The sequence below is a fragment of the Eschrichtius robustus genome, chromosome 14, assembly GCF_028021215.1.
Source record: "Eschrichtius robustus isolate mEscRob2 chromosome 14, mEscRob2.pri, whole genome shotgun sequence".
In the NCBI taxonomy this organism is placed as follows: Eukaryota; Metazoa; Chordata; class Mammalia; order Artiodactyla; family Eschrichtiidae; genus Eschrichtius; species Eschrichtius robustus.
Genome location: NC_090837.1, coordinates 33,997,735 through 34,011,776, shown reverse-complemented (window position 1 = coordinate 34,011,776; position 14,042 = coordinate 33,997,735). Strand labels below are relative to the sequence as shown.

The 14,042-nt window shown below is 44.6% G+C and overlaps 1 protein-coding gene across 4 annotated transcripts in view; it reads right to left on the bottom strand.

Annotated features, from left to right (window-relative positions):
- EPB41L3 (erythrocyte membrane protein band 4.1 like 3) overlaps positions 1-14,042 on the bottom strand; it is a 140,470-nt gene that overhangs the window by 17,466 nt on the left and 108,962 nt on the right. For all 4 annotated transcript variants that reach the window (XM_068563487.1, XM_068563488.1, XM_068563490.1 and 1 more), the window contains exons 11-13: positions 13,530-13,705; positions 10,120-10,340; positions 658-711 (exon numbers count right to left, since the gene is read on the bottom strand). In XM_068563487.1, the coding sequence (XP_068419588.1) occupies positions 658-711; positions 10,120-10,340; positions 13,530-13,705 (451 nt within the window). The remainder of the gene's footprint in view (positions 1-657; positions 712-10,119; positions 10,341-13,529; positions 13,706-14,042) is intronic.

Genomic DNA, 14,042 nt, shown 5'->3' with positions numbered 1-14,042 from the left:
TAAAGTATATCTGTATCTAGTCAATAAGCTAATTACATAAATTGTACCACCCACCCCCAATTATGGCTATCATGCGTAAACATCTGGGATAAGGGAATACATTTTTTAAAAAATATACACACTACTGCATATAAAATAGATAACTAATAAGGACCTACTGTATAGCACAGGGAACTCTACTCAATACTCTGTAATAACCTATATGGGAAAAGAGTCTAAAAAAGAGTGGATACATGTGTATGTATAACTGATTCACTTTGCTGTACACCTGAAACTAACACAACATTGTAAATCAACTCTACTCCAATAAAAATTTTTTAAAAAGTACTACCAATTTAGCCAAGGGTTCTCAAAATGTGACCCTGAAATGGATGGAGTCACTGTCACCTGGGAACTTGTCAGAAATGCAAATTCTCCAGTCCTACCGCAGACCTTCTTCTGAATGAGAAACAGGAGGATGGGACCCTCCAGATGACTCTGATGCAGGCCAGAGTTTGAGAACCGCTGGTCTAGGCAGTAGAATATATTTAACTCCGACTGTTAAAAGTAGAATTTCTCTCCACTCTAAAAGGCAATATGCAAAGTTCCTAAACGCAGAACCAGCCTGCAGAGCATTTCTGTTAGGCAACGGGCGGCACCCCCAGTGACTGTACCAACCTCAGTGGCGGTGGTTTCCCCATCGGCCGCGGTGTCCGTGCGCTCACTGTCGGTCTGTGGATCACAGAGGTGATCAGGTTCCAGGAGGAAGGCAGGAAGAGAAAACAAACCATCCGGTCAAGCGGGCATGCCCGGGTCCTACAGTTCAGTCCCTTTTTCTGTGATCTGTATCGCGCTACCTTCCCACAAGAATGCAGGTTCCAACAAAAGCAAAAGAAAGGCCAGAGCTAGGTTCCATCAGCAGAGACACTCAGAGGAAGACCAGAGGCACACGGCCTGCGCAACCACAGGACGTGTATTAGCCAAGCTGACATGTCTGCTGCCGTGTCATTCTTTCCCCCATTTTTAACTGAAACCCCGAGAAAGAGCTCCTAAAAATGTTTAATGCAAATAAAATTGCTGTTTATATATTTTTAAAAAAAATTCTAGGAATAGGTCACATTTGAAAAGTAACTTAACATGTCAAGTTAAATAAAAAGCTACTATTAACAGTCACTGGACTTTCAGCCCCTCATTTATACCATTTTGGTAATTTGCGTCCATCTAGGACCATCAGGCTGTCTGCATTACCTTTTAATTATAAAAAGCACATGCCAGTGACTCACAGGCATATGTTTTATATATGAAAAATGTAACTCAATTCTCAAGTAGGATTGCTAACTAGATATTTTTAAGACTATATGTTGTTTATTTCGCCCCACCCTCCAATAGAAAGAGGTATAGAGAAGTATGTAGTTAAATATCTCGTTCCAAAATAAACATTCAAATGAAGCAAATAATAATAGTAGTAATGAAAAATAAGGAGAGGAGGGAGAGAGACATCTACTTGGACACAAATAAAACAAAGCACAGCATTTGACAGAGCCTAGGTTTTCAAGGGAGAATCACAATAGTAATTTCAAGACTGACTTTTAATCTGTTTTTATAGTGGTTTATGATTTAAAACAAAAACTCTTTTTTTTCTGGAGGAGAGACGAGCCACAGCCATTGAAATTGGGACATCTCAACGTCCTATATAATATTAACTGACTTTCCCTTCTCAACTCTCAAACTAGTCATTATTAAAAGTCTCTCGAGCAAAGTTGTGCGATTAGTAATTTGTCAACAAAAATCGAAACTGGGGGCTCTAAGGTTGTGAATCTGCCTCTTAAAATAATCTCTCACTGCAAAGACCATGGATTATCAGCGGGAGGGCTGGGACACTGCTCTTTATGTCTGCATGACTCTGGCTGGGTTGACTTCTTGATCCTCTCCCAAACTTTCATTTTCTATATTCCTAAAAGAAATGGAGTTGGAACTCATGCTTGGCGTGTGCACCTGAGGTCTCCATCCTGGCAATCTGCTCCCGTGCCTAAGAGGGAAATCCTTTTCAGTAGGTTGGTAAAGAAAGCATGCTGAGTGCTTTCATGACCCGACCACCTTGGCAACACCCGGAGGGGGGTGGCTATTAATTTTCTTATCAGGGTGATCACTGCTAGGGCATTAGCATGGCTTCACCAACTGACAGTCTAGGGCAAGGCCAGTTTGATTTAGGAAGAGAAGCAGGTCCCTGTTGAAGGGTATGGGATAACCCGAGGAAATCTTAGGCTTTCAAGAACAAGTAAGAATGACTTCGGCTCAGCGTGCCAACTAGTTGTGTCAAAGGCTTCGAAAGTTGTTGAAAGTATTTCTCCTCCTACTTTGATTATTTCCCTTATGGCTTTAGAATTCACTTCAGCAGCTTTCCAGGCATCTTGGCAGTGGAATTACCGCCATGGTTAAGAGTGAGGGGGTCTCAGGACAGACTGATATCAGCTCAAATCCTTGCTATTTATTTAACTCTGTGGCACAGGGGGCAGGTTTCATATTTTAATCCCAGTTTCCTTCTTGGAAAATGGGGAAAATCATAGCCCTAACTGTATCAGGTAACGGATACTAAGTCTTTACGCAATGCCTGACACAGCTAAAAATGCCTATAAAAATCATAAATATTGATATCAACACAGCATTTCCTAATTATTGCTATTATTTTTCCTAGCTATACACAAATAAGTAGCAGCTTAGACTGCATCTAAACTCCCTCAACCTCCTACTCAGCACCTAGTCAGTCAGTCATTCAACAAACATAGTGCCTGATCAATAAACTGTTAATGACTGAAGTAATAAAGGCTGAATAAAGTAGCTTTTATAGCAACTTTTATTTATATAATATCCTATGTCTAAGCAAAACTGCAAAATGTATGGCATGCCATGGACTATCATATAATGTGTTTACACCATTTAAAATGTTAAATCAGGTGATCAATCTTTTCCTCCAGATTTCATCCATCTCCTTTTTTGGTATTATCAAAAAATTCTTCACAAGTTGGCACGTGATTACGGTGAGCTAAATTCATCTTATGTCTCTGGACAGATGTAGATGATTTAGCATTCGGCCCCTCCTTATTTGACCAAAATTCTAGAAGGACAAATAAAAAAAAAATAGCCAACAGCTCTGTAGTTTGAAATGATTACAGCTCTCTGCACTGGGTTTCGCTCTTGAGAAGGGCTGGGACTAATTAAGCCACTACCACACGTGACAGATGTAAGCAGTGATGATAAAATATTTAAAAAGAATCAGAGTCATTAGTGATTTTGCAAAACCAAAGTGACAGAGCTGAATCGTATGTTACAAAGTCACCCGGTTTAGCTGCCAAAGCACTTGAGGCCCAGGGAATAAAACAGGCCGTGTCAACAAACGGCGAGTGTTTTTTTTTTTGTTTGTTTTTTTTTACCTGAATGACCTACATCTGAGTTCTCTAGCTCAGCTTGAACCAGAGCTCACAGCTCTTAACACCTGGGGTTGAGACGACATTGAACAGATGGCCAAATACAAAGTCATGTGGCAGGAGAGCCGTCATGGGTGACCGAGGCTGGAGGGGACGACTCGGAAGGCCGCCTCGGCCAGAGCTGGTTCATGGTCTCAGAGGAGGGTTCACGTGTGGGAAGCACCAGGCACGCGGCCTCCAGCTTGCGAGGAGTAACTGCTGTGATTTGTTTTGCTGATGTAATGCAGACATGCCCAAGTTGAACGTTAATTTTCATGCACTGATTACAACAAGATGTACACCCTGGATTAGGCACAAGATCTGTGTGGTTTGCTACATAAAAGTTCAGTTATTTAAAATGCAGAAAAACATAAAATGGCAATCTTTTCGCCTTCTGTTAGCTTGATGACTAGCTCCATTGCTAAAGGAACAAAGATGTGCAGGTTGGAAACCAGCTAATATTATAAACAGTTTTTGTAGATAATATTGCGTGCGTAATGACTGTAGGTTTGGACCTACGTTATTTGATTATGTTGCTACTATGAGAAACAGTGATATTCAAACCTAGGATTTAGAGTGGTTTTTCTCTTAAAATATTTTCCACGTACGAAAATAGTTACACATAGATAGATTTGGAGCTAAGTCGCAGAGGATCCAAGAACCTTGCAAAGGGCTCTTAGGCAGTATCAAATTGAAAAGCCGAAACTTTTCTTGAGAACATCTTGGAGACCACTCTCACTTTTTTCCTGCTGCTGCAAAGAAACAGTCATAATACCACTAAATATAGATACGTACCTCACAATGCTATCTACTCACAGGTGCAGCTCGGATTACCATTTCTAGCTGAGCACAGAACTGAATAGACTTTCCTTTTTTAGTGTTGCTTTGACTTTGTGATTTTCTTTTTTAATGCTAGGTGTATTGGGTTTGGCTCCTGACACGAAACCCTCCAGAATTGCTGGAGGAGCGGGGGGCAGGCGTAGGCAGGAGGGTGGGTTTCAGCCAGGGGCCTGCTGGCACTTCTGTTCTTTTTCCCTGCGTTCTATTTAAAGGCTGCACAAAGGGAAACCGCTGGGCTGTTCACACGGCAGTGGAGTGGAGGGAAAGGGGAGCAATTAAGAGGAAACACTACCGGCTAGGACGTCACCTCCCCCAATGGCTCGGATGAGGGACGGGGGACTGACAGGCAGCCTGCTTTCACGGATGGAGGCTGAAGGCTCAAGTCCTTTCCTGGTCGCTAGCCGCAGAGGCCCATCCAACTTCCCCAGCCTCACGCTGGAACTGAGAGAATGGGTGCCACCCAGCCACATGCCTTGGCATTGCTCGTGCGCATGAAATTTCAGCCCATTTTTACAGCGTATAGAAACCTAACAGGAGTCTTTCCTGATGGTGTTTGGAAACTGCTGTTTGCAACTGCCGCTCTTTCTGGTCCTGTTTCTGGCCCTGCCAATGACCAATGTCACTGAGCGTTTTAAACTGCTCAAGCCCTTCTTTCTGACCCAACACACCCACGGGATCGGGCTCCCCTCGTGGAGTAGTAACAATGACGGTCTGGCAATGACGATCAAAGAGCAGCGGGGGCATTTCAGAATCTCCAGGGAGGAGAGGGAGGCATTTACAGTCTTGGAGAGCTGCCCCGAGGGTGATGACCCACCTCGACGGCGGTGCTCCCTCCCGCCGCACCCTGAGCACCTTTACCTGGTGCGTATCACCCCTGTGCATCATTACATCAGGGTACATTTTGGTAACTTGCCGCCAATCTAGTTGAAAGTTACTCATCTGTCTTCTGTGTCATTTCCTTTATGGAATGAGAACCGAACAGAGCCTTTAACTAGACCCTGAGTTCTTACGTAGCTAACGGGTTATTTATTTACAATTGGCTCACGGCTGAGTCCTTCCCCACCCACTGGAGTCGGTGGGTGGCAGCGCGGCTCCGGGCCGGGCTCAGCCTGCTGCATCCACATGGTGTTGTGCCTAACCCCGGGGCCGGGTCGCACCCCCTGCACACAAAACCTCTGCACAGATTGGCACAGACGATAAATGAGCCTCTGAAAGTAGGACCACTATCGCAGCAGCCGTCTGAGACTGTTTCGGACCGCGGCCCCGAGCACGACAGGGACGTGTGTTCTATGCCGAGGTACACACCTCTTCCTCTGAACTGTCACTCGGGTCATTGTCTAGTGAGGCACTCAAGGAGGCCGCCTTGGGCTCCAGGCAGCAGAGGCACAGAGCCAGAGGGAAGGAGAGAGTGAGGGCGTATGGCACTGAGAAGGAGGCAGAGAGCAGGAAGAAGAAGATGAAGAGGACGCAGGGCACCAGAGAGGGTGAGCGGATGGGGAGGTAATGCTGCAAGCTCTGGGGCAGGAGGTTGCTCTCGGAAAGGCTGGGGAAAGACAGGTAGCCATCGTCATCCAGAAGAGAGGGGAAGGACTCGGGGAGCTGCAAGGAGAAGGAAAACAGGGTGGTCCCTCGGCCCGGCTGCTGTTTGTGGCTAAAAGCCACATCGTGGTTCCCCAGGCACGGCTTCCCTCGGCCGTCAGAGTCCGAGGCGGGCTCCCCGTGCAGGTGCCTGGGGTCTCTGGCCGGCTCGACCCCCGGCGGGGGGTGCCCGTTCTCCTTACACCTCCTGCGGAGCCCTGTGGGAGATGCAGGGGGAGAGCGGGCTGATGGGGGGGAGGGGGGACATGAGTCAGTGCCAAGCCCGGGTGACTGATGTGAGAGAGACAGCGAGAGAGACAGAAAGCAGCGAACAGAGGTGCAAAAGGACAAAAAGAAAACTGCAATTAGTTAATTTTCTTATGGGTACCGAGAAAAAATCGTAAAACAAGAATTTCAGCACTAGGGTTGTTTGTGAATTTTAAAGTATTCAAGCTGCATGCCAACGCTGCCACGAATGGCCATCGTTTTCCCATTAGACCCTCAAGTCAAACATAGGGTGGGCTTGAAAAAAAAATCAGAACCGAAGATATCTGTGGGTAATCTCAATGACTATGTTTCATGTGATCCAAAACTTCTGTTTAGACCAACAACTCTAGAAATTTTTAGGATGCTGAGAGCAAATGCAACTCTCTGATAACTTAAAACCAAGACTTTCAATAACTTCTCCTAATCTCCAGCTACCAGATCTGTTACTAGGGTTCAGTTGGATTAAAATGACAATGAACCCAATTTTTGATTACTAAAAACAAAATCTCTAGCATTACTTTTCCTTGGTTAGTCAGTTACAGCCAAAGCAGGTGGGTTTCCAAATCAAGAAGTTTCTGACCCCACTCCTACCCGTAAGCAGCTCCAATCAGGGAATTCCACAGTGAACACCTACCTTACCTCTCCATAAAGCACCGAGGCTCTTTCGAAAACTCCTATTTTGGCTCCGTTACCCATAATGTACACGGGGGAGCTTAAAGAAGTGCTTTCAAACAAGCTAACTAGCAAAAAAGAATGTGTTTTCCTGTGATGTGGTTTATCAGCATTTCCTTTGTATTACTTGTGGTCCATAAGTAATAGAAAGATACAATTTCCCCACCTTCCGGTTTTTCTTAGAGGAGCGGTAGGCTTAAGCTGCCTGGTTTGAGTCCGTAAGGGGACGATCAAGGCAGGCATCCCCACAAAAGTGCTCCTGGGGAGGGGCACGCAGGCTTCTGCAGGGCACGTTAAGGTTCTTTACACCCTTCCTGGTCCCCGCAGTCTCCGTGACCACAGCCAGCTTTCTCTGCAGGTGGTGGAGGGATGCTGGGCGAGAGGGGTGGGAGAGGCAAGCATATGCCAAACAGGACCCAGGGCCAGCGTGGAAGCTGCTACAGCCGAGTTCAAGACAAGGTCATCTGGAGCCTGAAGATGACTGAACTTCTCCTCGTGCGAGTGTGTGTCTGTGTGTGTGTGTGTATCTGTGTGCGCACCCACATGCGTGTTTCTGCCTAGTGTCCTGAGAGCATGGACATTATCTGGCCTGCTTTGTGACGGTTATCCAACCCTGACTTGGTAAATATAGAGACAGAGGGTAAGAAAATGCACAAATAAAATTATACCATGGGTCTAGTAGAATGTAGAAGTGTCTCTTTTTCGGTATCAGACGAGTATGTCTTTTCCTAGTACTCACATCTGACGTTAAACGCTGTGTCTTAAACAAGACCCTGCACAAATCCCACTGAGCTGAGGATAATGTACCAGTTACAAGCCGCCTTCTGCCCGTGGAGGCTGCCCCGTCACCTGGGGTGATCGTTAGTGGGGAAACACACCTCCTCTCAAAGGAATCTAGGGACCAGTCGCTTAAGAACTATTTTCAGTAATACATTTTCATCTTGGTTAAAAAATGAGCGCCCTCGGGCTTCCCTGGTGGCGCGGTGGTTGAGAATCTGCCTGCCAATGCAGGGGACAAGGGTTCGAGCCCTGGTCTGGGAAGATCCCACATGCCGCGGAGCAGCTGGGCCCATGAGCCACAATTACTGAGCCTGCACGTCTGGAGCCTGTGCTCTGCAACAAGAGAGGCCGCGATAGTGAGAGGCCCGCGCATCGCGATGAAGAGTGGCCCCCGCTTGCAGCAACTAGAGAAAGCCCTCGCACAGAAATGAAGACCCAACACAGCCATAAATAAAAAAAAATAAAGAGGGCCCTCTACGTTACTTTTCGAAGATAGAGAAGAATGAAATGACGGCTTAATCTTCCATGTTGCTGATTAGAGTGGTTTTTAGAGAGGCTTTTTTTTTTTTTTTTAATTAATTTTATTTATTTTTTGGCTGTGTTGGCTCTTCGTTCTTAAGCCGGGCTTTCTCTAGTCACGGTGCGCGGGCTTCTCATTGCGGTGGCTTCTCTTGTTGCAGAGCGTGGGCTCTAGGCACGCGGGCTCAGTAGTTGTGGCTCGTGGGCTCTAGAGCGCAGGCTCAGTAGTTGTAGCGCATGGGCTTAGTTGCTCCACGGCATGTGGGATCTTCCCGGACCAGGGCTTGAACCCACGTCCCCTGCATTGGCAGGCGGATTCTTAACCACTGCGCCACCAGGGAAGCCCCAGAGTGGTTTTTAAAGACAGCTTTGCAGTGGGGGAGATGTAGACGCCCTTCAGCTCCTTCAGCACAAGGCCTCGGCCACGGCCTCTCAGAAGGCATCAGCGTCACAGTGCTGGCTTCTCAGAGGCTCCGACTCTAAGAGCACAGTCTTCTTGGTCTTTCTAGTCTCGCATGGCATAAATGGCACCAAGTGATGCTGGCTTAGGGCTCCATCTCATGTAAACAAATCACTGATCTTTTAAAATCAAACAAAGTGGGACTGGATCGTTTTTGGAGCAAACGGCAAGTCATTTACTTTTATGGGGCACTTAATCATATTTACACATCCCTCAGAATGGAGTGTTGGCCTGGGGGACTTCCAGAAATCATGGGACACATTGGCTTTTCAAGTATATCATCTTCTGATCGTGACCTAGTTAGAACCCGCCTTAACTGAAGAGTGTAAAAACAAAATTCAGAACAAAGCGCATTTTAACAGCAAAAGTGATCCAAATATCCTTCCATTATGTTCTCTCCTGTTTTTATTTTTGTGTTTGGCAAATAAATAATCTTACCCTAAAAAAGGATGATGGATTGGGTCATTGGGATAGTCTAACATAAAAAGAACGATGATACGTTTGCCAATCTGTCCGTTTAGAGGTCACTGTTAAATTCTTATCCAAAGGAGCATTTTTCTACAGAGTCCCAGCTGATTCTCTGCCCTGTACCCTGCATTTGAAGAGCCCATGTGCGAAAGAGCACTTTTGAATCAAATTTACCTAAGTTTTAGCATAACCTCTAAGTTATATGGCATTTTTATTCTGCTGTTTCCTTTCACTCTGTACTCTGTACATTCCAAGACCCACTCTTGTTTTTCCATTATTATTATGTATAAACCTCCCAGTGTGTTCTTTGACTTTTAGGGAGCTGCTCTGCGACATACAAAACCCCGAACCAGAAGCAGGCTGTCTACATGTCTTTTTGACTTTCATTTTCCTGAAAAGTTGCTTTATAGTGATGGACCTACAGAAATAAACATAATATTTAAAAATAAATTGACTTTTGGATGAAATGAAGTGACCAAGTTCAATGAATAAAACACTCTGGAGAAATTACTGCCAAGTTCACCCTCCGTCTTCCCTTGCAACCTTTGGCCTTAACATCCCTTTTCCAAAACACATCCACTGGCTACTTTGATGATTAGGTTAAGATGGTAAGACTGAGAGAGAGAGAAACAGTGGAAACAGTGTATAAGTACGCAGGCTGTGGTCTACCTGCAGTCAGAAGAAGGGCAAAGCAATTACTGTGCATCTAGACAAATACACAGCCCTGGGTAGGAGGATGGGGCCAGAAACAAAGAAAACAGCTTTAGTGACAGTTCTGAATTGTGAGCCCAAACAGAAAAGTGTAATTCACTACCAAACGTATTTTTAAGATCTACAGACAGGACAGCTGTTGAAAGTCTCACGTAGCACCTGAGTTGTTCAATAAGAATTTCCCGAAAGTTAGAAAGGGCTTTTGCAGAGGAAAAGTGTTGACAGAGGACATAACTAATTTAAAAATTGACAACATGAAGGTGACTAATGCTGAGATATGAATTAGCCTAAGTCTTATTCACATTCCTGGCTTACGTCCTCAGTCTCATTCAGGAGTTCTTTAGAGAGTGCACAGGTCGGGGAGACAGCGGGGAGATGTACCTTTCCCTCGGGCCGTACGGCAGTGACTGGTGTGGCTTCCTCGCCCTTTTGCCGTCTGTCCTCTTCCTCGTCCCGCTCCTCCTCTGCCTTTTTCTCCGGAGTCACAGTGGTGATCAAGTTGGTCTGAGAGATGCCCTTTGTTGTTATGTACTGGCCAGTACCAACCTCTGCAGCAGACACAGAATCCTTCATGTATATTTCATGGTTTTCATTCACTGATGCTAAAAGCAAATACAATTGGAGAAATAAAGACCAAAATAGTTAAGTCAGAAGACAGACGGACGCCACCTATTGCTCCCATTACAGAAAAAAATACCTCCATAAAATACCAGGTTTCTCTTCAAAAGACAGGTCAGCCCTGCAGGTACTCTCATCTAAGCAACGCCACAGATTCATCTTTCTATGTCACCCATAACTGCGTTTAAGCGTGATTTCAATGCTCATCTCTCAAAGCCGCCAGAATAATTTCCATCCACTCTCAGGCTCTCGGGTGAGGACACGTGTGAGGGTGGAGGTGAGCGGAAGGATGGGGGGCTGAGTGGCCACCGAGGCTGTTACCCACAGAGTAACTGGCGGGGCACCAGCACCAGACACTTGGGGCAAGTTCCACAACTAACAGCAGACAGACAACTGCCCTAGTGCACTTGACTTTAAACAGAGCTTTGGAAGTGCCCCTCATTAGGGAGCACTGAAATGCTTTTTTATTATTATTACTATTACTACTACTGTTAGTGCTTGGAAAGTCTATCACTTCTCCAATATAAAAGCTACATAAGTAATTACGAAAAGTAACCATCTGGGCAGAGATTATAGAATTCAGATGGCAACTCTGTTCAACTGAAGTGCAGAAATGTTTTAACTTCTACTGTGCTTTAAAAAGACTACCACGATATGCATACATTCATTCATCTCCAGTATTTTGGGAAAACAAGACAAACGTTGCTAATGAAATTCATGCAAGTGCAAAGCACGCAAACGTAAGAGATGTTAACACCCAGCCTTTCGTCCCAGCTAAAATGTCTTAGTGAAAGAGATGCTTAATTTAGTTAGATTTTTGAAATTTGGTACTCATTCTTTTAGGTTTTAGGTACCATAAAATTTACTGAAATTTAGAAAGGCTGCTTTTCAAATCATAGGCAAAATTTAATCTGCTTTCATATTTTAGGAAGTTTAAAACATAAATGTAAGAAAAAAAACTCTGAAATCCTTTGAATAGTAAACCATTTTACTAAAATACCTTCACTAAGATATTTTAACATCTCTTACTGATGATGAAAAAGCTCATATGAGACACAGTTTCCTAAAAGGCTTGTTAGGCTGTTCTAACAGAAGATGCAACCTTGCAAAAAGCAGTTTCTATTCCAGCATGCAGCCATGGCCCCCCCGAGCAGCAGCACAGAAAACATACGAGAATTGGCAGGACCCCAGAGAGTGAGAGACAGCACATACTAACATCACTTCTGGGCAGGGAGAGAGAGACAGCATGGAATTAGTACACTGATTTCACAATTGTCTTCTCAGCAATCATTATCACACAGAAGGTCACAAGGAAAACAACATTCACAACAAATGTGTCCCCTTGGGTTCACATCGCAGGACAGAGTGGATGACATTCAGGGGAAAAAAGCTGTGATTCTACACAAGTTCCTCCAACACTGACTTAGAGAACACACACTAGTTTACACAGACTCCTCAAGGAAGAGGAAATGAGGCACCGCCAAAAGAAAGTGTCACTGTCAATGTGAATTTTTCAGTACCTTAATCTGACTCAAAACGGTCCTAATAAACAGTTTTTCCCAAAAGTTTGGCTCTCAGAGATTCTAAAAACGGGACATTGTTACAGAAGGTAGAGAATGGTTAAGACTGACTTCCTAGGCCAGCTCACAAAAGCCTAAAGAATGATTATCAATATACCTACTGAGATCATTAATGACTACATCTGTAACAAGACTGCTTTCACCTACATCTTATTCACTCTTCGCAACAACCTGTCAGAGGAGGCCTTGATCCCACCTTACAGATGACGACTAAAGCTGGGACCTGCAGACACTACATCATCCACTCACTGCTGTACAGACAGACGGTCTGGACACCGGTCTGAACTTACCTACGCTAGGTGAGCATTCTTCCCACTTCGCTAATTTATAATAACGATACAGCACTAATAACACAATTTTTACTTCCACTAAGTATCCCTTTGGGACAGTAAAGTCTTCTAAGTCAGGGGATCCAGGGAGTTCGCTCCTCTACAAGCCACATCGGGGTTTGGCGAAATGGAAGGAAGAACTGAGACTCCATGGTGAGTGGGCAGCAAAAAAGGTCAGGAGGGAGGTGATACCAGGCACCTGTAACTTTTATTTGTTTCTATTTATGCTTTTGCTTATTATTAAAATTGTATACACATGCTAGAAACTTCTCTTTTTATGTGCCCAGGATAAGTCTCCTATGACACATCTCACCCCCAAGGTGCAGAGGTCTGGCCACAGTCGTCCCCTGGTGTCTGGGGGGAATGGTTCTGGGACCCCTGTGGATAACCAAAATCCACGGATGCTCAAGTCCCTTATACAAAATGGTGTACGTAGTACAATGAATACAGTTGGCCCTCGGTGTCTGTGGGTTTCACATCTACGGATACAGAGGTTCCGACTTTCCTACAGCTGCCATGTCTTGGAGCAGAAAGCACATCTGCATGTAACTCTGGACAGCCACAGAAAACTGCTCCACAAAACAAACGCCTGCTAAAAACTCATTATTATGCCTTAAAAATGCTACTTAAGTGATTCAGTGACTCTCTCCCTGTGGTACTCACACATCTGACTTAACGGTAGAGAATATTTACACAGCAACGCTTTCCCAGCCCATCTGGTGTAGTAATTAATATTAACCAGGACAATCTCCTTAAAGCCCTTTGCTCTGTTATTTGAATGCCATCCTTTCTATCAGCTATTATTCACTGACTGATAAAAGTCACGTTTTATTCATAACATTTTTAAAGAAACAGAGACAAATCTAATGCACAGTTTTCTTTCGGAAACACATCATCTAAAACAAACCTGATAATCATTTACCATCTACTGAAAAGAGAAACAAATTACTTATAAGTATGTGATTACCATATTTATTTAGAATGAGAGCATCCTTCTCCAAATTCAGGGTACCAGCTTCTGAAAGCTACTTCATTCCCCAAGTACCATTCTTTTGTGTGATTTTATATAAACCCACCAAGAACAGACATTAGACTCACACAGGCACCTTTTTTGGGGGGTTGGTTAAAATTCGCCACTCAACCCGAAGACCAACAAGTGCTCTTCCTTTCATGCTATCCCAGAGCACCTACGTCCATCAAAGGCTCACGATGGTTTCACGCGGCTCGGTAGCCACTAGCGATCATTAAGGGGAGCGGTGCCTACCTCCATCCAAGCTGCGAGACATGGTATAACGTTTGCTGGAAGAACGTTCAAAGTAAGGGGCTGGGCGGTCTATCAATGCACTAGCTCTTCTGGTTTGGGCTTGTGTCCTGCCACTGTAACGAAACTTGGAACCCAAGGTAAGGAACTTCTTTGGAGGTGCTTCTGGTAACAACAGTCTGGAGATATTAAAGGAAAAACATCAGCAAGACTATTAAGCCACCTACTAAGAATGCTAACTTATCACTCTGTTCTGAAAGGTAAAGTGCTTTGTGTACTCAAGGTTGAACCCCCAACCTGCCATTCAGTGAACCTGATTTTATAAGGAAAAAAAATCACTTCACACAGTGTGTATCAACTAGGGATGTTGTAGAGAGGCTAGAAGCAAAACAGGGGTGGAGTTGGACTAGATGAATTTGAACATCCTATGGAACTGGAGAGTCTGTGGTTCTACAGACCCAGAGAGCAATGAAGTAGGTGATGTTAGTGAAGAACAGTGATAATTTACTACTTTGT